At 44.5% G+C, this 27,757-nt stretch overlaps 1 protein-coding gene across 1 annotated transcript in view; it reads left to right on the top strand.

Annotated features, from left to right (window-relative positions):
- The first annotated feature begins 1,119 nt into the window (after nt 1–1,119).
- LOC132434004 (putative tetratricopeptide repeat protein 41) overlaps nt 1,120–27,757 on the top strand; it is a 70,170-nt gene continuing 43,532 nt past the window's right edge. Inside the window, 6 exon segments of the mRNA XM_060025495.1 lie at nt 1,120–4,164; nt 4,166–4,208; nt 4,211–4,231; nt 8,114–8,209; nt 8,212–8,290; nt 24,806–25,004. Coding sequence (XP_059881478.1) covers nt 3,448–4,164; nt 4,166–4,208; nt 4,211–4,231; nt 8,114–8,209; nt 8,212–8,290; nt 24,806–25,004 — 1,155 coding nt within the window. The 5' untranslated portion in view covers nt 1,120–3,447.

The raw sequence follows: 27,757 nt of genomic DNA, 5'->3' as shown, positions 1-27,757 counted from the left end.
GTGATTGTTAAGTTTTTTAAAAAAAATATCTATTTATTTATTTGGTTGCACCAGGTCTTAGTTATAGCTCCTTAGTTGCAGCTCGTGGGTTCATTAGTTGCAGCTCAGTGGCTCTTTAGTTGCGGCATGCAGCCTCTTATCTGTGGCATGTGAACACTTAGTTGTGGCATGCATGTGGGATCTAGCTCCCTGACCAGGGATCGAACCTGGGTCCCTTGCATGGGGAGCATGGAGTCTTAACCACTGCGCCACCAGGGAAGTCCCTGCTTTGTGTATTTTGAAGCTCTGTTGTTAGGTGCCTACACACTTAGGATTATTATGTCTTCTTGGTAGACCGACTACTTTATCATTATGTAATGTCACTTTCTATTCCTAGTAACACTTGTTCTGAAGTCTACTTTTTCTGATAATAATATAGCTCCTCTAGTTTACTTCTTTCTGGGATCACACACTTCTGTACTGCCTGATGTATAATGTCTGAAAACAGCTAATTCTTATATTTTGTCCAGTTTTCTAATTTTTTGAAGAGGATAGGTAAGTCTAGTCCCTGTTATTTTATCATGGCTGGAAGCAGAAGTCTGTAACTGTCTTTTAAACATACGTACCACTTGCCATCAGTGGCTATACTTTTATCCTCTTAGTTATACTTTTATCCTCTTAGTTATGTCCTTTGTGGAGACCATTTAGTTTTCTTTCTTTCTTTTACTATTTTTTCTATCATAAACAATGAACATCTAATGACTATAGTTGCTCACTATTTTGATTATTTCCTTGGAGTGATTCCCAGAAAGTAGAATCATTGAGTCAAAAATTAAAAACACTTTAATATATTTTGAAGTATATTGCCATTTACTTTCCAAATATACCTTCTAATGGCTTTCCAGAATTACCAGTTTACAATTCCATAGATATATGTGAGGTATAAATTTCACCAATATTTAGATAACTATGTGTACTCAAAAAAATCTGTATCATTGCTTACTTTTAAATTTCGTTGAATTCTGGAAAGGTTAAATATGCTTTTATATGTATTCTTGTATTATTTTTCTTTTTATCTGTTTGTATCTTTTGCTTATATGTCAACTAGGATATCAGTATTTTTCTTAGAATAAAGATAAATTTATTTGTGGCAAATATTTTTAAAGTCTGTTGTTTGCCTTTAAGTATTTTTATTTTTATTTATTTATTTTAATGAATGTATTTATTTATTTATTTTTGGCTGTGTTGGGTCTTCGTTGCTGCACACGTGGGCTTTCTCTACTTGCGGTGAGTGGGAGCCACTCTCCATTATGGTGTGAGGGCTTCTCATTGCGGTGGCTTCTCTTGTTGCTGAGCATGGGCTCTAGGCATGTGGGCTTCAGTAGTTGTGGCCCACAGGTTCAGTAGTTGCAGCTCATAGGCTCTAGAGCGTGGGCTCAGTAGTTGTGGCATATGGGCTTAGTTGCTCCGTGGCATGTGGGATCTTCCCGGACTAGGAATCCAACCTGTGTCCCCTGCATTGGCAGGTGGATTCTTAACCACTGCGCCACCAGGGAAGTCCCTAAGTATTTTTAAAATGTAGTTATTATCTATTCTTTTGTGATTTCTTCTACAGCGTATAAGTTTTGGAAGTCCTTTCCAGGTTTGATAAATATTTAATTATGTTTTCTTTTCATTTAAAACATATTAAATTCTTTCATTCAACAATTATTTACCTGTCACCTACTCTGAGCCAGTCCTTATACTAGGTGTTGGGGACCTGGTAGAGACCAAGATAGAAATTACTACCTCTGATCATTTGGGAATAGGAAAACATGGATATTTTCAAGGTCTGATAATCTAATTCTAGCCTCCTACGTGGCAGGTGAAAAGTCTATTAATAAAGTGTCCATGATGCCTATTCTGTCATCTTTTAGATTTTGTTTGTGTGAGATTAAATTAAATTAATTTTTTCAGATTGTCGCCTCTTTATTACAGTATCATTATTGCATAGGTGTTTCATACCTATTGATTTGTGGTATCTTCAAGACCTAGAGTCTTATCTCTATTATATGGAGGCAGTATAATGTATGTGTCCTGGAGTCAGGCTGACCTGCTTTTAGATCCTAGCTCTTCACTTACTAGCCAGGTACCTTTAGACACGTTGCTTATCCTGTCTGAACTTTTCTTTCTTCATCAGTAAAGTAGGGTGGTAATATTATCTATCGTAGGATTATTGTGACAATTAAATGCAAAAGGGTTAACACTTTTTTTAAAAGGTAATGTATTATTATATTCTTGTCAGGTGGTCTTGATGGAAAATTGCCCTATACGTGATAACACGGTATGTTTCTCTGTAGGTGAAAGCAACAAACATAACCAATAAAGCAACATTTGGTATGGAAATAAGTTGCATCAAGAAAAATCTCGTGGGCTTCCCTGGTGGTGCAGTGGTTGAGAGTCCGCCTGCCGATGCAGGGGACACGGGTTCGTGCCCCGGTCCGGGAAGATCCCACATGCCGCGGAGCGGCTGGGCCCGTGAGCCATGGCCGCTGGGCCTGTGCGTCCGGAGCCTGTGCTCCGCAACGGGAGAGGCCACAGCAGTAAGAGGCCCACGTACCGCAAAAAAAAAAAAAAAAGAAAAAGCTCGTAAAGCTAAGTAGTTTTCATTGAATATTTTGCTTCTGAGCAATGTGCAAGCATATCTGCATCGTTGCTGGAGGGCGTGTGTTTTTCCATTAGGTCAGTGGACTTGAATTCCCGGTGCATGTAGGTGAATGGAGTGTCGTATGAGCCTGCACGACTTAAGATAAAAATGATCACAGAACTCCATCAGATTCTTAGAGCCAGACTTCTTTGCCTCTCGGATGCCAGGTACATTACTGGTCTTGGCCCTTATTACATTTTGATTTGTTCCTCTTGTCCTGACCTCAACTTCATACCTATTTTCATTCTTGCTTCTGGTCACAGTCATGGGTCTTGGCTTATTCTGTTGCTGGATACACTAGGCTCCTTTTCTGCATTTGCCTTCCTTTTCACACTCTTAGCAAGTCCCCTTATGTAGTTTTCAAATTCACAGGGTGGCAGAAGGAGCAGGTGGCCAACGGAACACCGGGAAGGTGGAATGGGGGGCTGAGGAAAAGAGGGAGAGCCTTGTAACCAGTGCCCACTCATCACCCGTGGTTCTCAGCTCTTCAGCAAAAGCTTTGGGGAAACAGAGGAGCCGTGGACTTCCTGTAATCCTAAAAAAGAATGTGTTTTTTTCTTTTTCACTCCTAACTTAAACTAGATTGTGTCTCAACTCTGATGTGTCCATTGGTTGACATCACTCACCTTCAAATATCTATAAGAAAGAAGGCATTTTGGGGAAAGATTTCAATCTGTTTATAGTGAACATAATTAGGGGGAAGTCATAGAAGCAGTGGAGGTCAGTGGCTGCACCAGGATGAAAATTGTTTTAAGGGTGATGTCGTCTCTGAGCAAAGTGAAATGAGCCAGGAGGCAAATGAGAATGTAGACAGGTCTGCCCAATTCCTTTTAAAGCCCCAGAAACCCATTCAGCCTTACATCTGCTCGACTCTGGATGATTTTCAGGAAGAGAGAGACTATTTGGCAAACTCCAGCTTCCCTCAGCTGAGCGAATTCTGCAGTTCCCGGGGTGCGTGTTTCAAAGCTGTGGACCTGAGGTGGTCAGCATTGAAGGCCCAGGCGCCCTTACCCTTCAATCTATTTAGACAACATTTTTGTCTCCACTAGCAACATCTGAAGCTCTGTCTGGACTGCGTGAACAGCTGCTTTCCCTTTTTTATCTGCTTGCTGGGTCAGACATATGGGGACTTTCTCCCTGACTACTCACCTGTCATGTTCTCCAAGGCAACTGACTTGTCAAGTTTATCCATAATGGAACAGAATCTCTATGTTGCTGCAAGAAACTGTTATCCTTGGGTCCTGGAGAATCCCAACCGCAGTCTGATTGAGTTAGAGATCATCCAAGCAGCATTTCTGAATGAGTCTCAATTTCAGTATTTTTACTTCAGGACGGGAACCATGCTGCTGAAGCCTATGGACGAGGAAAAGGAGGAGATGGTGTCTGCAGGTTTTCTGATCAACAATGAGGAAAAATTAAAGATTGGAAAGCTTAAGGCCAAGATTATTAGCAAAGGACTACCTGTCAGGTTGTACAGAGATCTCCATGAGTTGGGTGAGCCTGGTTCTCAAGGACTGGTTGGTTGTGATAGAGAAACTTTACCCACTTTAATCATGGAAAATATAGGTTAGTAAATATGGAGATAGCTAAGTCTGTTGTCATAGGTCCATGTGTTTTGTATGTCTTCCTTGTGAAAGGAATTTTTAAATGGTTGAAAATATTCCTTGAGCATTTAAAGTCATTACCATATTCCTGTAACATGCATTTCTTCATTTGAAGATTTTTGAAACTGAGAACAAATAGTGGGTCATGGAAGAGGATTTAGGAAGTCAAGGAGCTCAGCGAAGACCTAAAATATCTGGCAGTTAACATGTAGATATAGAGCAGAGGTTCTCAACCAGGGCTGATTTTGCCCCCAAGGGATTTTTGGCTACATCTTTGGTGTCACATTTTTGGTGTCACAGTTGGGGGTGTACTACTGGCATCTAACAGGTGGAGGTCAGGGTCACTGCTAAACATCCTACAGTGCACAGGACTGCCCCTCATAATAAAGAATTTTCCAACCCAAAATGTCAACAATGCCAAGGTTGAGAAATCCTGATCTAAAGAGGAGAGAACTTTTATTAATTGTCTTGTGCTTTTTGCACGTTATCGCATTTAATCTTCAAGGTTTAGCCCTGCAAGGTAGGTGCTCTAATTCCTGTTTTACAGATGAACAAATGAAAGCTGCTGTGTAGCAGTTAAGTGACTTACCTAATGTCACTTCACCAGTGAGGGATCATTCTAGGATTTGAACCCAAGTCCTTTTGACTCCAAAATCCATGCTCGTTTGCCTTCACACTTACTACTCAGAGTAAGTGATCTGTGCACCAGTAGCCTCGGCATCACCTAGGAACTTGCTAGAAATGCATTCTGGGTCTATTGAATTAGAATTTGCATTTTAATAAAGATGACCAGGTGAGTTGCAGGCACATTAAAGTTTGAAGCACTGCCTGGCATCCTGTTGCCTCTGAATGAAATGGTTACATTTATTCTGAAAATACTGTGTCATGGACATGTACAGATTAAAAAGGGAGGAACAACATCAGAGCAGGGCAGAGATTCTTCACCTAGACAGACTTTGGGAGGGATCTGTGATGCCCTAAATTTATATGAAAAAGAGAATGTTTGTATGCAGATGTGTGTTTTGGGCGGTAGGAAGTTGGCCTGTGTCTTTGATCAGATTCTCAAAAGGTTTAATGACCCAAAAAAGATTGTGAGTTACTGTTGTAAGGGCCCAATTAATGTGGGAGTGCAAAATGCAGGTGGTGCATTCTCAGATGCTTTCAGGGACCAGGCAGGCGTAGGCCTTCTAATATGATAGGGGAGCAGATGGATCTGTAGTCAACTGCATGGAAGGGCGTTGACCCACCTAAAGTCATTCACATCCATTGTTGGGGGTGGGGCACAAAATCCCACCTGTGCTGGTCAAACAAAACTCTGCCTACAAGCCAAATTATTTTGGAGTCCTAGAAAAGAATATTGTAACAATCGTTACTCTTTGGGTTGAAAGTGACTCGGACTGGCTCCAACAGACAGGGAATTTTAGTTTATATAACTTTAAAGCCCAGGATTGGGTCTGTGTTCAGCTCAGGCTTCGTCCACTGGCTCAAATGAGGTTACCAGGCCCTGGTTTCTCACTATTTCTCTGCATGGCTCTGCTGTCCTGATGTTGCCTCAACTCCTTGGCGCCTCCATAATGGAGGGAAGGTGGCTGTAGCAGCTCCAGGTTCAGGTCCAGCAGGAATGGCTCAAAGTCCTAGGATTAAGTCTTTCTGTCTCTGATTAGCCGGACTTGGACTATATGTTTGTATCTGACTCAGTCACTGGTGCCAAGAGAATGTGATGCTCTGATTGGCTAAACTTGGGTCATATGCCACGTCTGGAGCTGGAGGGAGTCAGACCCACTACAATAACATGAAGTGAGAGTTGGGACAAGGTGGGACCCCAAATGATAATCTGGGGCTGTTACTGGAATTAGGGTAGGGTGAATAGAAGTTGGGCAGCCCCAAAATATCCTGAATATTTACTACGAGCTCGGAGTTTTAGAATGTCCAACAACAGAAATGCTCTCAGATCCAAGATTTTTTAGTTCCTAGTTCTGTGACTTTGAGAAAATGATGTAATATTGGTAAGCCTTGGTTTCTTCTATTTACTGAGTTAGCATTAACGACCTTGAACTCAAGGTAATGTGTATAATAATGGTGTAAAATACCTGAAAACAGTGCCTGACACATATTAGGCTAATGAGAATGAATCATAAAAAATGAGTCCTGGGCTTCCCTGGTGGCGCAGTGGTTGGGAGTCCGCCTGCTGATGCGGGGGGCACGGGTTCGTGCCCCGGTCCGGGAGGATCCCACGTGCCGCAGAGCGGCTGGGCCCGTGAGCCATGGCCGCTGAGCCTGCGCGTCCGGAGCCTGTGCTCTGCAGCGGGAGAGGCCACGGCAGTGAGAGGCCCGCGTACCACAAAAAAAAAAAAAAAAAAAAAAAAGGGTCCTGGAAGAATATAGTATATATTTGGCTAAGGCCTGAAGTATGGTTAATAGTGATATGCTTTGACTAGTCTCAATCTGAACTGCATTCATTAATATTTACTAACATGTTCAAGAATCAAGCCTTCCTGTATATTTGGGTTAGAGACAGATTATTTCTCCATAATATTCTCCTTAGTCTTTGATTTTGGTTATTATTGAAATATTAGCTTGTTTTAGACTTTAGTTTTGAATATGTAATATATGGACTACATGTCTGCAGTAGAAGGTACAGAATGGATGGATTATTACAAAATCTTCAGAAAAAAGGCTAAATTACTTTTCTTTTGGATCTTCGATACCCTTTAATCACCCAGGTAGTTCCAGAATCTCACAGCTTGCGGAGCACAGGCTCCGGATGCACAGGCTCAGCGGTCGTGGCTCACGGGCCCAGCCGCTCCACGGCATGTAGGATCCTCCTGGACCGGGGCACGAACCTGTGTCCCCTGCATCAGCAGGCGGACTCTCAACCGCTGCACCACCAGGGAAGCCCTCAGTTCATACTCTTGACCTTCAGAAGCACTCTGAGGTCCTTGGAGATGCCTGAGACTAGTGGGTGAGGTTCAGGGTGAGCTAAAGAGATCCATTAGACTGTGGGATCATTTCCAATTCTGTCCAAGATCTTGAAATTTGAAGCTAACCTTGGCCAAACTGTTGGTCCTCTAGGTTATTCTGGCCCTAACCTGAGCCACAAGGCAGCCCAGTTAACTATGGGGGTATAAGATGGCTTGAGACCTTACCAGGTTAAACTACCTGATGTTCATTTTCCTGCCTCACTGCATGTAAAAAAAACAAACCCCACCCAAACTCTGGGAGACGTAGGTGTCTCCAGAGACAGGAGGACATTTTGGCAGTCCAGAACACCTTGACTTTAATTAGGCAATGAGTTTAGAAACACAGTGCCTTGAAACTAGAAGGAGTCTCAAGAGATCCAGTTGTCTGGCCCTGCCACTTATTTTACCTGGGAATTTAAGGGACTTGCCCAGTGGCAGAGTTGCAGCTGTACCCATGGTTGTCATTGGGCATCTTATCTTAAAAATACACTCCACTCCCCCAACCATTGCCATGGATAGAAACATACACATATGCCACGAGATTGAATTAGGTGACTTCATATTTAGCTAACAGTCTAAAAATACAAGATGATACATGTAGAAAATCCAATTTTTTTTTTGCCTTGGTCATTCTGAGGTCATGAAATAACTTGGAATCCTACATAGGATTTCATGTACAAATAGCATTAAGATTAAGTTGCTTGCCTATAGCTTCCTTTCATTAGAATGTAGAACGGGCTATGAAATTTGGTGCTAACATAGAAAGAAGGTGGTATAGACACAGAAGGTGAGATACTTCCCTTGGTATTCATAATAACCATGGGTAATGGAAAATGCAAAACTATAAATCTAAGGTATCAAAACATATCTTTTTGTGTCTAAAGACTTCAAGCACAACTTTGAACGTTTCTATCACGAAGAGTTCACTGAGAAGTGCAAGGAAGTGTTTGTTATTTCCAAGGAGTCAAACAGAACCTTTGAAATCTGGAAAGATTTGCCTTAAAGGATGTGGAATTTGATTTTAATAATGCCGCAGCAGGCCCCAGCCTATCTATTCTCAGGTAAGATGTCAAGAAATCCCAAGCAAAGCAGCCTGACTTCAGTGAGTATGATCCCCCAAATTGGGAATTTCTTCCCTCACTTCCCCCTTTCTATGTCCATCCTTCCCTGCAAGAGAGGCTCCCTAAAAGTCACCCCCAGGTTAGAATCTCCTCATCAGATATCACTCTGCAACTGCCAAGTTACTTCCCTTCAGTCTCCTTAAAAGATTATAAATGCTGGAGGGCAGAGAGCTTGCCTTCTTTTTTAATGCCATAGATCAAAGTTGGTCTAAGTCATTCCTGTCAGTGATGGAATGATTTTAAGGAGAAGAAACTGGATTAGTAAATATGAATAATGCATCTGTACAGTATTGTATAATTTACAAAGAGCTTCCACATACATCATCAGCTCATTATTAATTACATTAAGATATTCAGCCAATACTTGTTAATTGCCGACTATGGGCCATAGCATTATTTGCGTTTGTGAGAATCGAGTTATCTTACCCAAAGTTTGCACTCCTTCACAGTGTCGTCTGCATTAAAACCCCCATATCTTTTCCCACTCCGGGTGCTGACATGCTCTCTTCACCACCCACAGGCATGAAGAGACTGGGGCGTGAGGAAAGAATTGGGTTTGTCTGTGGTGTCCTTTCCAGTCTCAACCCTAGAAATAGGGAGGTTCTTGGGATCATTTTATTTTCTTCCATCCTCATCCTCCAGTTCTTATTACAGATCTCATTTATTCTGTGAGAGTTTGGGGATTTGAAATAAACTCACAGTGGCTAGGGTGGCTCAAGGTTTGCTCCACCATGTCTGCCACGGTCTCAGCACCCACTATCATGTGCAGAGCTACGAACATTCTTGTGGTTCTGGGAACCCATGCCAAGAGGAAGACAATTTAATTGGTTAAAACAACATGGCGCTCAGTCAAGGTTTTTGAAACTACAAGAGTATGAAATATATGTCATCTGTTAAAAATCTTAGGTTTGAATAGGCAAGTCCATAGAGACAGAAAGTAGATTAGTGGCTGTCAGGGGATGAGAGTAGAGGGGAACCGGGACATGACCCCTAATGGGTCTGGAGTTTCTGGGGTCCTGAAAATGGTCTGGAATTAGATAGTGAAGATATTTACTATATACTAAGTAAACTAAAACCGACTGTATACTTTAAAATGGTGGATTTTTTTGGTATGTGAATTATATCTCACTTAGGTTATAATTTTAAGTATTTCAGAGTGGATGAGACATTTAATAAATTTTATTGCAATTACACAACTCCAGTTGTGCCCAATCAAAACACAGCAATTAAATAAGTCCTTTGAGATTAGCTGTGTGGAAGCAGGGCTTTGCCATTTGGAAATAACACCTTGTATTGTAAGTTCCTGAATAGTGTGTGCAGCTAACAGGAAAGGGTGTTCTTTTGGAGTTTCAAAGCATTTTCTTAATAACCGACCATCTAGAGCAATAGCATTCTCTATTTTTTCTCTTTTGAAGGGAGCTACAGTTTGCTTTGCAATGCTTCCATTTTCTATTTGTTCTTGAAAAGAAATCATTAAGACCCTAGTTTATTTATGGGGGTATATTATATTTGTATTTTTCCTTCATTGGTTTTTACCTGCTAAGTGCCCAAACATGTTCTAGACACGGGATACAGCAATGAACAAAAGACAAACATCCTTGCCTCCATGGACCTTGTATAATGGAGACACGCAACAGACATGATACATATGGAAAATATGTAGTAGGCTAGATGCCTGTAAGTGCCATGGAGCAAGATGAAACCCTGAAAGGGAATAGGCCATCTGGTAGGAGAGAAGGTGGCATTTGGGTGACTGCTAGAAGCAGGTGAGGGAACGGGCTTTGCCAATATGAGTTGGAAGAGTATTCCAGACAGAGGGAACAGCAAACACAGAGGTCCTGAGGCTGGAGGAACGGCAGGGAGGCCAGACAGCTGGAAGGAAGTCAGAGCTGTAGGGAGGGTGATGGGGTGAGGTTGGAGATGTAAGGGATGAGAGGAGGGTCTTGTCTGTTTTCATGCATCATTGTAAGGGCTTAGACTTCTACTTCTTTTGAGCACAGCAGTGACCTATATGACATTTGATAAGTTCACTCTGGTGGCTTGGCTGACGAGAGACTGAAAGCGGGCAAAGGTGAAAGTGGGGCATCAAATCCAATCCAATCCTGTCATTCAAATTTGATGGTGAGATGACTAAAGCAATAAGGCATTGATTCCTAACTCATAGTCATGGAGATGGAATTCTTATGGAGTAACTCCTATGTAATGATCCTGCTATAGGTTTTCTATTTCAATAGGTTTTCAGACTGATCCTCTTGCTTTGCTGAACCTGAGTGTCAGGTTTGTTTATTTCATTTCATTCACTCAATCAACAATTTAGGATCAGGTACCGTGCCAGTCACTAACTGTCCAGCAGTGAGTTAGGTAAGCCTGTAAGTGCCCACGTGGAGCTTACATCAATGACAAATCACTAGACACATATTTATTAAATTACATGAGGGACAGGGCTGCAGTCTTTATGCAGTGATACTCGTGGACCTGGGACTCCTCTGCATTTCCAGAAGCTTTTCACTGAAAAAATTTAAGCAACAGGACAAGCAGGGCCGGCTGGCTCCAGCACCATTTAGCATCACTGCCTCAGCTACGAAGCTGGCTTTTCCCCCGGGGAGGTAGACGTGGGCAGGGGAGTAGGAGCGGCTGCTGAGAGCACAGCTGGGCCTGGGAGGTCACGAGCAGATTCAGCTTCTTTGCAGAGAACATTTTCCCGTGCCCGCCTCAGCTGTCCACAGCTGCAGCTCCTGCGTGGGCTGTGAGCCTGGGCGCCTCCCTAGTGGGGATGCTGAAACGCCCCTGGGTGAAGCTGACATTTCTGCTCCCCACCCACACCCTCGCTGGCCAGGATAGAGGGATCTAGCAGAGGAGAACTGCCCGCCCACCCGTATCCAGCTCTCCCAACCCAAGTGCCCTTGCCTGCCCTGCAGCTGACATCCCCTCCGTGACAGGTTTCACCGAAGGTCAAAGTAGAGCCACCGCTTTTCCTACTTACATGTTTCCTTGCCCTGTTCCTCCGGACCCTGGTGGCAGCCCTGACTAACAAGGAGTTCCATTTATTTATTTATTTTAATAAATTTATTTATTTATCTTTGGCTGTGTTGGGTCTTTGTTGCTGTGCACAGGCTTCCTCTGGTTGCATCGAGCGGGGGCTACTCTTCGTTGCGGTGCGCGGGCTTCTCATTGCGGTGGCTTCTCTCGTTGTGGAGCACAGGCTCTAGGCACGTGGGCTTCAGTAGTTGTGGCATGTGGGCTTCAGTAGTTGCAGCACATGGGCTCTAGAGTGCGGGCTCAGTAGCTGTGGCACACGGACTTAGTTGCTCCGCGGCATGTGGGATCCTCCCGGACCAGGGCTCGAACCCATGTGCCCTGCATTAGGAGACGGATTCTTAACCACTGCACCACCAGGGAAGTACTGGAGTTCCATTTATTAAAGGCTTTTCAAGTGCCAGGTGCTGTGGCTAAGGGCTTCATCAGCATCTCTCTCTCGTTTTTTTTTTTTTTTGGCTGCATTGGGTCTTTGTTGCTGCACACGGGCTTTCTCTAGTTGTGTTGAGTGGGGACTACTCTTCGTTGCGGTGTGCGGGCTTCTCGTTGTGGTGGCTTCTCTTGTTGCGGAGTGCAGGCTCTAGGCGCGCGGGCTTCAGTAGTTGTAGCACGTGGGCTCAGTAGTTGTGGCTCACCGGCTCTAGAGTGTAGGCTCAGTAGTTGTGGCACATGGGCTTAGCTACTCCACGGCATGTAGGATCTTCCTGGACCAGGGCTCAAACCCGTGTCCCCTGCATTGGCAGGCAGATTCTTAACCACTGCGCCACCAGGGAAGCCCCCAAGAGGTCTTTCTTGATATAATAGTACAGTTACGCTTTTGTGAAATACAGTTACCCTCTCCACTTGTACACAATAGATTAAAAATGCTTGCTACATACAGTGCATAGACAGTTCAATAATTAGAACCAACTCAACTGTGTTTGAAATAAAATAGCTTATTTAGTCATTTAAAGTAAAATAACTGTACATATGAAAATAAAGATATGTAAATGTTAGGATCTCCAAGCCTGTAAAAATAAAATCATTATTCTGCATTATACAAAACAGTGCAAGAAAAATTCTAAATAAGCTTTTGGAGCACGAATTATAAATTTTCCCTTTTAACTTATCATGCAGACATAGCATTTCAAACCATGTTATAGTCTATAGCCAGGTTCTTAATTTTTAAGAGGAAAAAATGCTAGTCAGTAAATTTTACTGTATGATTAAGTGTCACATACCATAAAATATTGACATCTCATTTAATGCTCTCAGTAAGCCCTTGACAGCATTATCGTCCCAGATAAAGAGATGGGACGGATGGCTGGGTCACACAGCTACACGTGGGCAGAGCAGGGAGTTCAAACTCTGGTCTTTGTTGTGTTCAGAGCCCCGACTCCTCATTACTGCACTGTCTTGCCCCTTTGAGCCAACAGAGGGACATTTCTCTCTTTTGGATGATTTCCATCAGGGTCCTCTGCCAGCATCGATTATCAGGAGAGTCTGCAGAGAGGTCATTGATGTGGAACGGGTGGAAATACTAGCAGGAATCCTTGGCAGCCCTTGCCAGACCCTTGTGCCCTGGGCTCGGCTGACTTCTCCAGCCTTTTGCTCCAAGGGGATGGTTTCCTTGGAGCAGCCGGTCATGTCCATCCCTCTGAGTCTGCCCACTCAGTTCCCTTCTCCTGGAATGCCCTCCCCTTTCCTCAGGTCAGGGAAATCCTTCTCATCTCTTACAGCCCTATTTAAAGGTCACCCTCTCTAGAAGGGGGGCTGATGGGTGCCTCTCTCCCTCACCCCTAACTTTGATCAGGTGGCAAGGATAGCCCCAGTCCCAGTGTATTCTAGTTTACGTGGATGTCTCCCTGCAAATACTGTCAGCTTGCCTTTCTGGGCCCTCGGGTGACTCACACCTGGTCCTGTCATTCTACGTTTTATTGTCTCCCTCTATAGTCCTGTGCGTTCAGGGACCGTGTCTATTTTATTGGCTATTGTCATACTCAGTGCCTGGCACAGACAGAGCCTGACGCATAGAAGTTTCTCAATAAATCCATATTGAATAATGAGAGACAGTAGGACAACACTGCCCAAAAGAGAAAAAGTTAGTCAATCACTAAGCCACTTTGTTACTAAGTATCATGGAATTGCATCAATTAACTTTTTTTCTTTCCCCATTAATTTAGCCATCCCAGCTGGGTGTTTAAACAGTTAAGCTGTTACCATTTAAATTAGGCAACAGGCTGTTGTCATTTGGTAGAGAGAGTTTGGTTCTGCCAGAATAAAGAGAAATGTTGAGGATCATTTTCCAATACTAATGATGCTGGCTTTTGTCTTCAACATCATTTTGAGGAGAAGTCATTCTAAACACCCAAAATGTGATTTTAAAAACACCGAACATACGTTTTCCTTCGTATACAAGGATAGAAATCAACAAGAATCATCCCTGAATACTTTTTTCTTAGAATTTTTTTTTGCTGATTATTATTAGTGATATTACATTTTATGATTGTCAGGCTGTGTATGTTTTTTGAGGTTCGTTCACCTCCGTTTTGTTATTTAACCTCTACACCGGTTTTGTGAGACAGACAGTCCACACCTCCCACCTGTGATTGCGCGAGAAATGTTGACCCACACAGCTTGCAGACTCAGATGGAGTCGTCTTTACATAATTCCTTGTTGTTTGGAGAAAAGCTATTAGAAGAATAAGTGTTTTAAAGGCTTCTGATCATCTGTGTGTCCAAGTCCCTTCACCTCTAGGCCAGGGTGTCCTCATCTGCGACATGAAGGGTTTAGATGAGACTAGAGGATCTGCAAGAACCCCTTTTGTTCTAAAATTCTGTCATCGAAGGCCTGACATCTCAACATTGCCCATATTTGAAATGTTTTTTTAAACTCAAAGGATGAAGCATCAAGATTAATTTTTCTCTTCCCATTCTTGAAAAATGTTTTTAACTGTGTGACACAAGCTGAAACTCTGCCTTTTTTGATGCCTTCTCCTTTATATCTCACATTCGTATATGACTTTCAACTCATTGATTTTGTGGTCATTTTCTGATATAAAAATATCTTTAAAAATCAATAATCCACTTATAAAATAAGTCATGGGGATGTCATGTACAGCATGGTGACTATAGTTTAGTTAACAATACTGTATTGCATTTTTGAAAGTTGCTAAAGAGTAAATCTCGAAAGTGCTCATCACCAGAAAAAACGTTTATAACTCTGTATGGTGACAGATGGTAGCTAGACTTACTGTGGTGATCTTTTCCCAATGAATACAAATATTGAATCATTATGTTGTGCATAATGAGGTGCATAATGATACCTCAATTAAGGTATCAGTGCAGGGCTTCCCTGGTGGCGCAGTGGTTGAGAGTCCGCCTGCCGATGCAGGGGACACGGGTTCGTGCCCCGGTCCGGGAAGATCCCACATGCCGCGGAGCGGCTGGGACCGTGAGCAATGGCCGCTGAGCCTGAGCGTCCGGAGCCTGTGCTCCGCAACGGGAGAGGCCACAACAGTGAGAGGCCCGCGTACCGCAAAAAAAAAAAAGTATCAGTGCAACTCTCTACTGTAATACAATGGACAAAGACAGAGAAAGTAATTTATTATAAAATAATATGTATTTCAACATGTAAACGCGCAGACATGATTCCAACAGAAGACACAGTGGAATAGGCTGGTGCCTGCCTCTGTGTGGGAAACGACCCTGAAAGCAATAGCTATGGTCTAGACTGACGTGGGTGTGCTGTATTCAAGGCACAAACATCATGAGCAGTATTCTCTCAGGGTGTGATTTTCTGAAATGGTGAACAAATGTTGGTATCATTTCAGACAAAACAACATATAAGCTTCTATCAGTCTCACATGGTAGTTACGTTCTTAGAAAATTCAGCGTGTTTTAAACCCATGCGAAAAGCACTTTGCATTTATGTGTAAAATAGAGCTGTTTCTAGGTTAGTGATTATAAAGTCCCTCCCCACACACACACCATGTGACTGTCTGACAGAACGTTTGAAAGTCAGACCCCGGGACACAGCTTCATTGTGTGTGACTGGCTGTGTTGTGGGATGTCTAGAATCCCTGAACGCCGCTGGTGAGTACCACTGCTCTAAGTGACTTCCTGGTTTCTGAATGTTTATGGGATTTCCTACCTCCAGGCCTTCATCCCTGCCTTGTCTTGCTTGAGATACCCTTGCCCTCAACTCTACCTGTGTATTCTCTGAGGCTCATTCCCAATGTCTTCTGCATGAAGATTTTCTTTATTGTGATGGGTCTGCATCAAACTCCAGTAGCCTTCAGACTCATATTCTGCCTTAAACTGTGTCTACAGACCCCATTTCCACTTCCTTTAGCTTTTGACTTTATATTATAGATCATTTTATCTCGTCTATCTCCTACGCGTCTAGCACAGAACCTTGTACATAATAGGCAACCAATAAATATTTGTTAAACCTAATTACTCTCAATGACTCTAACAGCATCTTCATACATCTGAGAAATTTAATCCATTCCAGCTTCTCTGCATAACTTGATTTTCTAGATCCTAACATGCCTAAATTTCTTCGAAAAATATTGCTTTTGAAAATTAAAAGCAAGGCGGAAGTTGTATGTAATAAAGTACTCTTAGAATATTAGGTAGTTGATTATAATTTGGGGTTGCTGCTACTATGTCACTTAATCACAGTCTGCAAGTTGGTCCTCTCAAATTACTTCCTCTATTCTTTGCTGCTTCATAACTTAATTCTCCCTGGGAATTTCCAGAATCCAAGCTCTGGAGTCCATTACTATGGGGTGAGAAATTTAGGACTGGTTGTGTTAGGTTTAAAAATGGACCAGTAAAAAAAAAAAAAAAAAAAGGGCCAGGACCCAAGAGGCTAGGTGGTGGGTGGGAGGTGTTGTGTGTGTGCACTGCTGGACCACCCAGGGTGGTGGCCGTGACCCCCTAAGGAGGCACCTGATGTTAAGGATCTGCTGAAGCTTCACAGGTCACAGAGCCTGACTTCTCTTTCTTCCCATCCAGCTCTTTGTGATGATCAACATTTGCATTTTGGAAAGTGATAATAGTGCTTTGGATAATACAGAATATTCTTTTATATAAAATCCTGAAAATACATAGGAGACATCCGGTGGTAAATATCATCACCTGTTTGGGGCTGAATATTTTGAGGCTGCTAATCACACCTGTCAGTATATGTGTCAGCTGTACAGCTGTGAGTAGCACTCATTGTTCCCAACCCCTTCTGCCTCTTCATCCCATTAACATGTTTTAGCAATGATGGAAACATTTTCAGCCGATTTGAGCACATTTCTGTGCTGTAGGTACCCAGCTTGAGACTGATATTCTCAATGAAGATGCAGATATCTTGGTCTTTTCACTTCTTGTAGAAGTGTGCATTGCTTCCGTCAGTGTAAGGCCATGTATACTTGTACTAGATGGAATCAAAGAATTGGTTGGCATTTATGGGATTTCAGGAGAGAAGGTAATCTCTTTTTAAAATAATACCTATTTTATTACTATTTAATAAAAAGAAAACCCCTTAATTTAGAATGTACATAGCACCATTCCATTGCATTGCCTATCTGTAGTTACAGCCAGCACTGCTGCTAGCGACTGCTGAATATTTTATGGAACAAATACTTATATAACACTTACAGTGGGCCAGGTACCATTCTAGGAACTTTAGAGATGTTAACATTTAATTCTCACAACAACCCTGCGATAGAGAGATTGTGACCATCATCCCTGTTTGCACAGAGGGGACTGGACTTGGAGATATTAGATGACTTGTTGAAAGTCCTAAGATGATGGTGGACTTGGAATTCAGGTGTGGGCAGCCTTGTTCTAGAAGCTGGCCTTTACTCCTGCATGGTTCTGCCCCTCTATTTTATACTTTGATCAGACATTTATTGGGGCCCTACTATGGTCTTTAGGTTGTATATTTTGATCTGCCTTGTCTATACTGATTTTGCACATACCAAATCCCATTGATTGGTTGCTATCTTTAGTTTTTCTTCTGTTTGAAGTGATATTGGATCAATGGAACCTCTAATGCTTCTTAGTATCAGTCATTACTTTGTGAAGCATTTTCTCTAAAACTTCTACATGCATAATTATGAATTATGTAAGCATGTATGTTTCTCATAGGAAATATGATAAAGAAGAAGAAAATAGAAAATTAAATATACTCACAGCCTCACCACTGTTAAGCCTTTTTCCTGTGGATATCTTCATGTAAATGAAATTACACACCTTATTATGTTGTAATCTATTTTTTTTTTTGCCATACGCGGGCCTCTCACTGTTGTGGCCTCTCCCATTGCGGAGCACAGGCTCCAGACGCTCAGGCCCAGCGGCCATGGCTCACGGGCCCAGCCGCTCCGCGGCATGTGGGATCTTCCCGGACCAGGGCATGAACCCTTGTCCCCTGCATCGGCAGGCGGACTCTCAACCACTGCGCCACCAGGGCAGCCCTATTTTTAGTTTTTAAAGGAACCTCCATACTGTTCTCCATAGTGGCTGCACTAATTTACATTCCCACCAACAGCGTAGGAGTGTTCCTTTTTCTCCACCACCTACTCTTAAGTTTAAAAACCATCAGCAAAGTAGTTTTAAAGTCGTGACATTTTCAACTGCCTTTGACTCTTTCTGTCAGGCAAAAGACCTTTCCTGGCTGCCAGGCTTGCTGTCTCCTCATTGCAAGTTTATCATGAGCACTGTCTCCTCCAGCCTGTCCTACAAGTCACTGTGTGCCCCCCAGACGTGAGGACGGTGGAGCTCATCAGCACAGAAGATGAAGAAGTGAAACTACATATCTTTAGACAGTATCTCCCCCTTCCCAGCAAAGACCCCTTCTGACAGAACAGACACAGCTTGAGGAAAAAACCAAACCTGAGTCCTTTAAAACTCACAGTCCTGGCAAATGAACTGAAAGAATGCAGAATCTACTGAAATGAGTTTCAGTGTCTGAAGGAGTACTTGGGGGTGGTCCCCATTCAGGAGCTCTGGGAATTGATTCTGAAATGCTGGACTGAAGACTATAGTTGGACTTTGAAACAAAAAAAAAGGCAAATTCAGACACTGTGGCTTCAGGAGAAGGTAGGCGTTAGCCAATATTAATAATCTGGTACGATTCCACAGGTAGAAAGATCCCACCCAGGGAGGAGGGTCTAGGGAGAGGATTGTCAGAGAAAGTACAGGATGCCCAGTTAAATTTGAATTTCAGACAATGAATAACCTTTTATTTTATTTTATTTTTTGCGGTACATGGGCCTCTCACTGTTGTGGCCTCTCCCGTTGTGGAGCACAGGCTCCGGACGCGCAGGCTCAGCGGCCATGGCTCACGGGCCCAGCCGCTCCGTGGCATGTGGGATCTTCCCGGACCGGGGCATGAACCCACGTCCCCTGCATCGGCAGGCGGACTCTCAACCACTGCGCCACCAGGAAAGCCCCCAATAACTTTTTAGTATAAGTGAATCCCAGATATTGCATGGGAAATACTTATACTAAAAACTGTTTGAATTACAGATAAGGAAAATAATCTTGAGTATAAGTATATGGCCCAATATTCCGTGGGATATACTTACGCCAAAAATGGATTTATTGTTTACCTGAAATTTGGATTTGGCTGGAGGCTCTATATTTTTATTTGCTAAACCTGGCAGCCCTATCTAGGGAGGTGCGTGTATTGTAAGGAGAGATGCATTAAGTACAAATTTCAGTCACATTTCTCAGGGGTCTAAGGAATGAGCCTTTATTATTTCTGTACTTCAATTTAATCTCTCTTTTGAGCCTACAGTCCCACTGATGGCAGAAACTAGGTTAATTCAGGTTAATCTCATCAGTTTAGTTTGTTTTCAGTCAATTCAGGATTTTTTTCAGTCAAGTGAGGCTTTGTGACCTTGCTGTGTCCCTGTTGGGTTGTGCTTGGATCTGAGGGCCTTGGTGCTGTGTCCTTGGTTGTCATCTGTTCCTGCCATCTTCCACCAAGGGGGTCGTGGCTCCACATGGTCCACAGACACCGACGTGCCCCCATTTTTGGCATCCTCGGGGATTCCTGTGGTCGCGTCTGTTCTTGGGTTGTTCCATCTGTGCTGCCATCTGCTGCCATGTTCCCTCATCCTCACACGCACCCCTCAGCTCCCTTCTGCACTCTTCTTGAGCCTACAGTCTTGTAGGTACTCAACATTCCCAACAGAGGCTGTCACCACTCACTGCCCCACTTGGAGGCCCAGGCCCTATAGGTCTCCCCCACTGTCCCCACAGCCATTTCTCCTCTCTGGTTCTTCCTGGTGGCATTGGGAAATCTGCAAAGCTGCTGCCTTCCAGGCTTCCGATGGGAAGCAGAGCTCAGGTCCTCCCTACTGTCGGGTCTCAGAAGCATCCAGAGGCCAGTCTCTCCCTGCTGCAAGCTACCTTGGGTTCAGGGGAGGGCACAGGCCCCTTCTCAGAAACCCACTTAGGCAACTTGATTGCTTTCTCTCCCTCTCTCTCTCTCTCTCTCTCTCTCTGTCTCTGTCTCTTTTTTAACACCTTTCTGGGTTCAGCAAAATCTCTTTTCTTCCTGTGTGGGGAAAATAATCTTTAGATCTTCCTGTAATTGTCTGAGTCTATTTTTTGTGGTTAAAAAAAAAAATTATTCCAGGAGTTGGCCAGGAATCTGGCCAACTTTTGATATTCAACTATCAGACTTTCGAGAGCCCAAGCTTGTTCTCGTGAGCCATTGGCTCTACCATGAGCTTCAAAAGTCTCTTGAAACCTGAGTTTTTCTCTCTTCATTTCTGCTGTAACAACCTTCTTCTAAGTGAATTAGAATGCAGCAGTGATGGGGAGGCAGGGCTGCGGAGAGAGAAGCAGAAGATGTTGGGAATGAAAGACCCGTGGTTTGGTGCTGCAGCATATCGTCCTGTCCCATTGTTTTGCTCTAGAGTTTGCATTTCTGCAAAGAAAGTGAACTTCAAGTTTACTGAAGTCCACCTCCCCCACCTACAAGGAGGTGGAAACAAGGTCTCTGTGCCCAGGGAAGAATCATTCAGGTAGAGCCACCCACGGCTGTGCCCTTGGCTATCCCCACGTCTCCAGGATTGTGCAGGAAAGCCCGGTCCTCCTCTCCAGGCACTGCTCTTTTTCCAGGTGACTTTCTTCCTCCCATTGCTGCCCACTGACACCCACTCAGGCCCAGGGAGCTCAGCCACAGGTACGAGAAGAGCTTGGTTAAACTGGGGTAAACCTCGCAGGAAGCTTGTGCAGTTGGGTCTGAACAGCTGTCTCTGCTGAGAGATTGCAGGTATTGGGGGCTCATTCCCCAATCCTAGCATAGGAAATCAATTTTGAATGGTAGACCTTGCTGTCATTTCTCTCCGTGGTCTTAAGGATCTCTTTAGAGTTGGTTGATCCAGTGGGAAATCCAGCTACAGTGGAAAAAATCTGAGTCAGGTGAGTAATGAGTGGCTGGCTCATGTGTGTGTGACTGTGTGGCAGGACAGCCACCATACAGAAAACCCTCTCACACCCATACGTGCAAATCTGATGCTGGAAATCTTAATAAAGACTGCTCAGCAGAAATGCTAAGTGTCATAACTGGCAGGCTTGCCAGTTTGTAACCGTAGCTGACACAGATGGAGTTGTGACAATGTAGGTGATAACTGTCAACTTAAAAAAACTGCACAACGTGAGAGTTGCGAGTTAAGTTTTATTTGGGGCAAAATGAGGACTATAGCCCAGGAGACAGCATTTCAGATAGCTCTGAGAAACTGCTCTGAAGAGGTGGGGGGAAGGTCAGTATATATGTGATTTTGGTGAAGGGGGAGTACATGTGATCAAGCACACACACACATATATATATATTTTTTTTAACATGTTTATTGGAGTATAATTGCTTTACAATGGTGTGTTAGTTTCTACTTTATAACAAAGTGACTCAGTTATACATATGTTCCCATACCTCTTCCCTCTTGGGTCTCCCTCCCTCCCACCCTCCCTATCCCACCCCTCTAGGTGGTCACAAAGCACCGAGCTGATCTCCCTGTGCTATGCGGCTGCTTCCCACTAGCTATCTGTTTTACGTTTGGTAGTGTATATATGTCCATGCCACTCTCTCACTTTGTCCCAGCTTACCCTTCCCCCTCCCCATATCCTCAAGTCCATTCTCTAGTAGGCCTGACTCTTTATTCCCGTCTTGCCCCTAGGTTCTTCATGACCTTTTTTTTTTTCTTCTTCTTAGATTCCATTTATATGTGTTAGCATACGGTATTTGTTTTTCTCTTTCTGACTTACTTCACTCTGTATGACAGACTCTAGGTCCATCCACCTCACTACAAATAGCTCAATTTCGTTCCTTTTTATGGCTGAGTAACACTCCATTGTATATATGTGCCACATCTTCTTCATCCATTCATGTGTCGATGGACACTTAGGTTGCTTCCATGTCCTGGCTATTGTAAATAGAGCTGCACTGAACATTGTGGTACATGACTCTTTTTGAATTATGGTTTTCTCAGGGTACATGCCCAGTAGTGGGATTGCTGGGTCATATGGTAGTTCTATTTGTAGTTTTTTAAGGAACCTCCATACTGTTCTCCATAGTGGCTGTATCAATTTACATTCCCACCAACAGTGCAAGAGGGTTCCCTTTTCTCCGCACCCTTTCCAGCATTTATCGTTCGTAGATTTTTTGATGATGGCCTAAATGGCCAATTCTTATCCTGCAGCCCCCCTACGAGCAAGTGTTTTAATTAACGAGTGGCCTTCCCTATGGGACCACTGCACGGTATGAGGACTCTGCGTCCATCACTCCCGTAAATTTCTCAGTTGCCTGAGAAAGCAGTAACCGGCCAGGAGAAAACTTGTCCCTTTTCTTCAGAGCAAAGCTCTCATGTAATATCTTCACTTTTATCCTGACAAATTCTATTAAGGCAGCTGATTTGAGGAAAAGCATCAGATCAGCCTCTCAGCTGATCCACCACTCAGCACAGACCACTCAGTCTCCTACAACTGGCAAACCCTGGTATCTTTCAACCAGTGCCCCCCCCCCCCCCCAGTATCTTTCACCTGGGTGGGTATTGCCTGGAATCTTTCAACTAGCCCCCTGCCCTCCCCGCCAGTATCTTTCAACTGGGAGAGGCAGGTACCTGCTCTACACCGCCAGCTACAACTCTGGATCATCAGCCAATATGGGAGATCCGAGAACCAGGAGAGATTCACCCAAATTTGTCTGGACTCTCCGAGGCGGCGGATGGGTACAAGGGGACTCTGCTGGTACCAAGGCTCTGGTCCCTTGCAGAGTTCAGGCAAAGGAGAGAAGTCCACTCTGGGTCCTTTCATGGTCGCCATAAAACTGTCGACTTAAAAAAACTGCACAACATGAGAGGTGCAAGTTAGGTTTTATTTGGGGCAAAATGAGGACTATAGGCCAGGAGACAGCATTTCAGAGAGCTCTGAGAAACTGCTCCGAAGAGGTAGGGGGTCAGGTCAATATACATGTGATTTTGGTGAAGGGGGAGTACATGCAACCAAGCACACATTCTCTGCAGAAGGTTTCTGCTACTCTCGTGAAGGTTACTGCTAGTCACGAGGCGCAGACGTCACCATGAAGGATTTTAGTGCTTTTCTAGATACGAGGAGATTCAAGAATTGGGCTCATAAAATCTTCTCCTGAAAATATCTGACCATCTGATGACCTGTTCTGCCAGTTTTTCCCAGAGCACAGAGGGCCTCATTCCTGATCTGAACGCCTTTCAGGGGGTGTTGATGGTCAGCAGCTGCAGCGGCTCATGATTTGATCCTTGTAGAGGTAGCTGGCAAGTGCCAGTTTGTTGTTGACACTATACAGATACACAGGTTTATAGAAAGAGGTTTATTATGAGGGTTTGGCTCATGCAGTTATGGAGGCCGAGGAGTCCCATGATCTGCTGTCCGCAAGCTGGAGGCCCAGGAAAGCCCGCGGGATATACAGCTGTAGTCCAGGTCCAAAGGCCTGAGAACCAGGGGAGCCAGTGGTCTAAGTCCCAGTCCATGAAGGTCCGAGAACCAGGAGTGCTGACGTCTGAATGCAGAAGAAGATAAATGTTCCAGCTCAAGCAGAGAGCAAATTCGCCTGTCCTCTGCTTTTTTTTTTCTGTTCAGGCCCTCATCCCACTTGCTTTGGTGAGGGCTGGCAATCTGTTTTATTCAGTCCACCAATTTAGATGCTTATCTCTTCCAGAAACACCGTCACAGACACGCCCAGAGGTAAAGTTTTGCCAGCTATCTGGGCCCCCCTTAGCCCAGTCAGTGAACATGTAAAATTAACCAGCACAGGGGTTTCCATATCCTCCTCAAGAGGTTATGTTGTAAAAAGATAACATTAAATGCAGTGTTCAGTACGAAAATGTTTTTGTACACTTTAAGCATTGTGTTTAACACTCCAAATCTTGGAGTCAGGGTAATATTTGTCCCAGTTCTCTTTTTCTCTCATTTCCCTACCCACTTTACCAATTTACTACCCACAAAATGCCTTTGCCCCACCCATTGGGGGAGGGGAGTTGTCTTTTAAGCACCACACATGCCATCTGGGCAGATCTGCACATTTTAGACCAGCTAGCACGGCGCCTCTCCAAGTGGGTAGATGACCTAAAATTCATTTCAGCGGAAATGCAGAATGGTAATTTGAACAATGGGCTCCCTTTTTGTTATATTTCTTCTGAAGAGCTGGGCTTAGCGTGTCATCCAGCTGTGCGTCCCATTTGTCTTGCAAGAAAAAGTGTCAAGCAGGAAATTAAAAATACTTCCATTTCAGTTTTCAAGAATATATGTCACCAAGACTGAATTAAGCAAAACCCCTTTTTTTTAGAGAAGGTTGTTTCTGGGTATTATGATCTACTGGAACCATTTCTCTTTGGAAACGCAGTACAGTAATCTTGGCTCCAAAATCCAATTTGCTTTCAATTTGCTCGGCTACCCCTTGCCGTATATGAGATGCAGGCGGCAGATTAACTTCTCCAAAATGCATGCCCTCAAATATTTCAAAGTGCTTGCTTAAGCAGTAACCATGGTGTATATTTAAAACTGAAAGGTAGGTTACAAATGTTTCCTTGGGGGAGGGGGCAGACAACATGGAAAGTCAACATGCTGACAAAGTTTCTCAGAGTCTAGGTCAGTGATCATAGCTGTAACTAATTCTTGATGAATTCTGACTGCCTTCTAAGAGGATACATTTTTAATATTTCAGGGTTTTTTCCAGCTACCTTGACTTTTGTTGTCTCTAATTATGGCCACTGAGCTGTTATCTGTTTGCTATAGTGTCTTCATAGGCTAAAAAGTCAGATGTGTTCTACTGTAACTGATTTTTATTTTATTAAAAATTTTTTTTAATTAAAAAGTATTTTATTGGAGTGTAGTTGATTTACAATGTTGTGTTAATTTCTGCTCTATAGCAAAGTAACTGTAACTGATTTTTAAATAGGTGTAATCACTCCCGCCAGAGAGAGCGGTCCATATGCCTTTCAGAACCCAACGAATCACAAGAGAGCACATCTCCACCGCATCTTGGTCAAATACTTCCAAAGGCAAACGGCTTTCTGGAGAGTGTATCAAGAGCCGCCTTGGCACATGAAGATGAGCGGCTGCTGGGAGGATTTGTGCAGCCTTCTCTCAAGTCCTAGGTAAGTCTCGTTTTTATATCGTGTTCGGCAGATTTCGCTTTTCCTTTTGCTAAGCGCTGCATTGAGGTCTCCATGGTTCCCTTGAGCAAGACACATCCATTCATATATTCATTCGACACCGGTTCATTCAGATCCGGTGAAGATCAGATCTCCAAGGTGGGGTAGAAGTCCTTCCTGATGATGCTTCTAGTTGATAATGCTACACGTTGATCAAGCAATAATACTACTAGTAGCTTGTCATCACATGGGTGTCATGGTGATGGAAGGGGCCAGGGGCTGGGTTGAAAGTGGGAGGGAATTGCCTAACGTTTCAATGTGTGAGGATTTTCAAGACGTAAATGGACCTAGTTCAGAATGTGTCCCTTTGGACTAGGCTGGAGCCATCCACAGGGCCCTTCTGGTGATTCTGCGAGCATGTTGTTGTCTGTACAATCAACTAAGATGCCACTGGTTAGTCTCTTGTGTTACCCCGGCCCCCAGGGCCTGCTCAGCAGGGAGTCCTGGCCTCCATCACTGCCGTTGACACCTTCCGTCTTCCTCACCCTTCATGTTCAACCAAGGCCAAGTCCTTAGATTTTACTTCCGTAGAGCCTCTCATGTCCATTCTGTCGTCTCTACCTGGCCCTCATTTCCCCTCTCTGGTCAATCTTCATGAAGCGAAGCTGTCATTACGTCACTGCGTGTGGTAGTTGTGTCCACCTTTGGGTCTTACCTCCCACCGGGTTGGTAGAGTCAGCCCATGGCCGTGTGTGTGCGGGGCTTGGGGGTGCGGGGGATCCTTGAAGTCCCTCCAGGACTGTGTAGGTTCCTTTTTTTCCTTTTGGGGTTGCTAAAAGTACAAATCACAAGGCCAAGTATCACCACCTAAGCAACAGAAGATGCATTAGATTCATCAGAACAAGGTTTAATTACAGCAGGAATCCCATATAGTAACCATAGGAGGTCCAGTTGGCTGCCTGGGCCTCCTCAAACATTTGGTTTTCTGCCATGGTTCATGGTTACGCAGCTGCACACACCTGGAGTCAATCTGCCCTCCTGGGTGCAGCTGGAATATTCTTCCAATGAGGTTTTCGAGAAATCCTGTGTTATAGTCTGCGATTTCAGGAGAGCTGCCCTCTTTATTGAAAGGTCTGGGCAAGTGCTGCCACTCCTCCAACTTAATTCAGCAGTCTTTTCTGAGTGCCTAGGCTATGCCAGGCATGATGCTAGATGCCAGGGACACAGCGATGGACACGATAGGCGTGGTTCCTGCCTTCATGGAGCTTTTGCTGGCGTGCAAAAGATAGGCACTGTGGAGCAATTCGGCCTGAGGGGAGTGCCACACAGTGGTGGCACAGGGCCTAGAGCGGGGACGTGTGACCTGGCCTCAGGGACAGTGGACGTCACCCCGAAGCAGTGACATTTCACCTGAGACTTGGAGGATGAGTGGGAGCTGGTTGGACAAAGGGCAGAGGGAACAGCCACCCAGAGTCGGGAGGAAGAGTGGTGAGCATGAAGGACTGAACAAGTCCAGTATGGGCACGTGAGAGGTGGGCATGAAGGGAGTCCCGGGGCTGCAGAGGCAGGCAGGCACCCAAGTATGGAGGGTCAAGCTAAGGATCTGGCTCTGATCTGAAGAGCAGTGGGAAGCCACCGGGGGTTTAAGCAAGATGGTGCCAGGTTTGGTTTTGAAAGTTCGCTCTGGGTGCGGTGTGAAGAAGGAAATAAAAAAGGGACAAGCTTGGCTTGCCAGACATCTGTTAGGGGTAATGACCCAGGTGAGAGGCGATGTTGGCTCTGACAAGGGGGAGGCAGTGGGGACGCAGGGGAAGGTTGGGAGGTAGAATCCACGGGACTTGATCATGAAGTGGGTACAGGAGATGGAGGAGTCAGAGGTGCCTCCCATGGTTCTGACCTGAATGACTGGCCATCAACCGAAACAGGAAACACTCCCAAAGGAGCAGCTTTAGGGGACAGAAGCTGTGCTGAGTTTGGAGTGATGGTAGAATGTTGGGAAGAGATATTCTCTGGGCTCAGGGAAAGACAGCCGGGCCAGGGATACATGCATACTGTGGGCCTTGAAGCCAGGAGAGGGGATGAGGGCATCCAGGGACAGGAAGAAGGGAGGCGGGCCTAGGACAAAACTCCGAGGGGTGAGCAGAGAAGGACGCAGCGAGGAGAAGAGAAAGAGGGGTTACAGAGATAGGAGGAAAACCAGGAGACTAGGGAGTTAGAAATTCCCAAAGTGAGGATGGACATCAATTAAATGCGTTCAGTTGAGTGTCTAATATTCCATTTTAAATGATTTTCTTCTCTGCGCCATGGTGAAAGTCTGCTCTGATGCCCTACACTTTTAGCAAGTCTGTTACAAACTATTTGGGGGCAGGAGGGAGAACCCATCGTGTTGCACATTTAGGGCAGTGTGGGTCAGAGAGGGGACAGCAAGCAGCCTCGGAAAGCCACTGCCTTCTGAAGCACAGGCCCAGGTGGGACGAGGCGCCCTGATGGGAGCAGGGGTTTAGGGCCAAGAGCACAGGTAGAGCCAGCCATGACTGCGAGGCAGGACTGGCCCAGCTGGGGAGTGGATGCAGGACAGAGATTCCTTTCCCCAAATCCACCAGCGGGGAGAAGTGACCTGAGGAAGGGAGGGCCAGATCCTGCTGCCTGGCGGAGAGGAGCTTTCCAGGTAGGCACACTTCCAAGTAGCAAGAAAGCTCCGATTCATGGGGACCTCAGAGCATCCTTGCAACCACAGTGCCTAGCCTCCCTCCCCA

This window comes from Delphinus delphis, chromosome 11 (genome assembly GCF_949987515.2).
Source record: "Delphinus delphis chromosome 11, mDelDel1.2, whole genome shotgun sequence".
Taxonomy (NCBI): domain Eukaryota; kingdom Metazoa; phylum Chordata; class Mammalia; order Artiodactyla; family Delphinidae; genus Delphinus; species Delphinus delphis.
The sequence above is the reverse complement of the archived record's forward strand: the minus strand, read 5'-3'. Positions and strand labels throughout refer to the sequence as shown.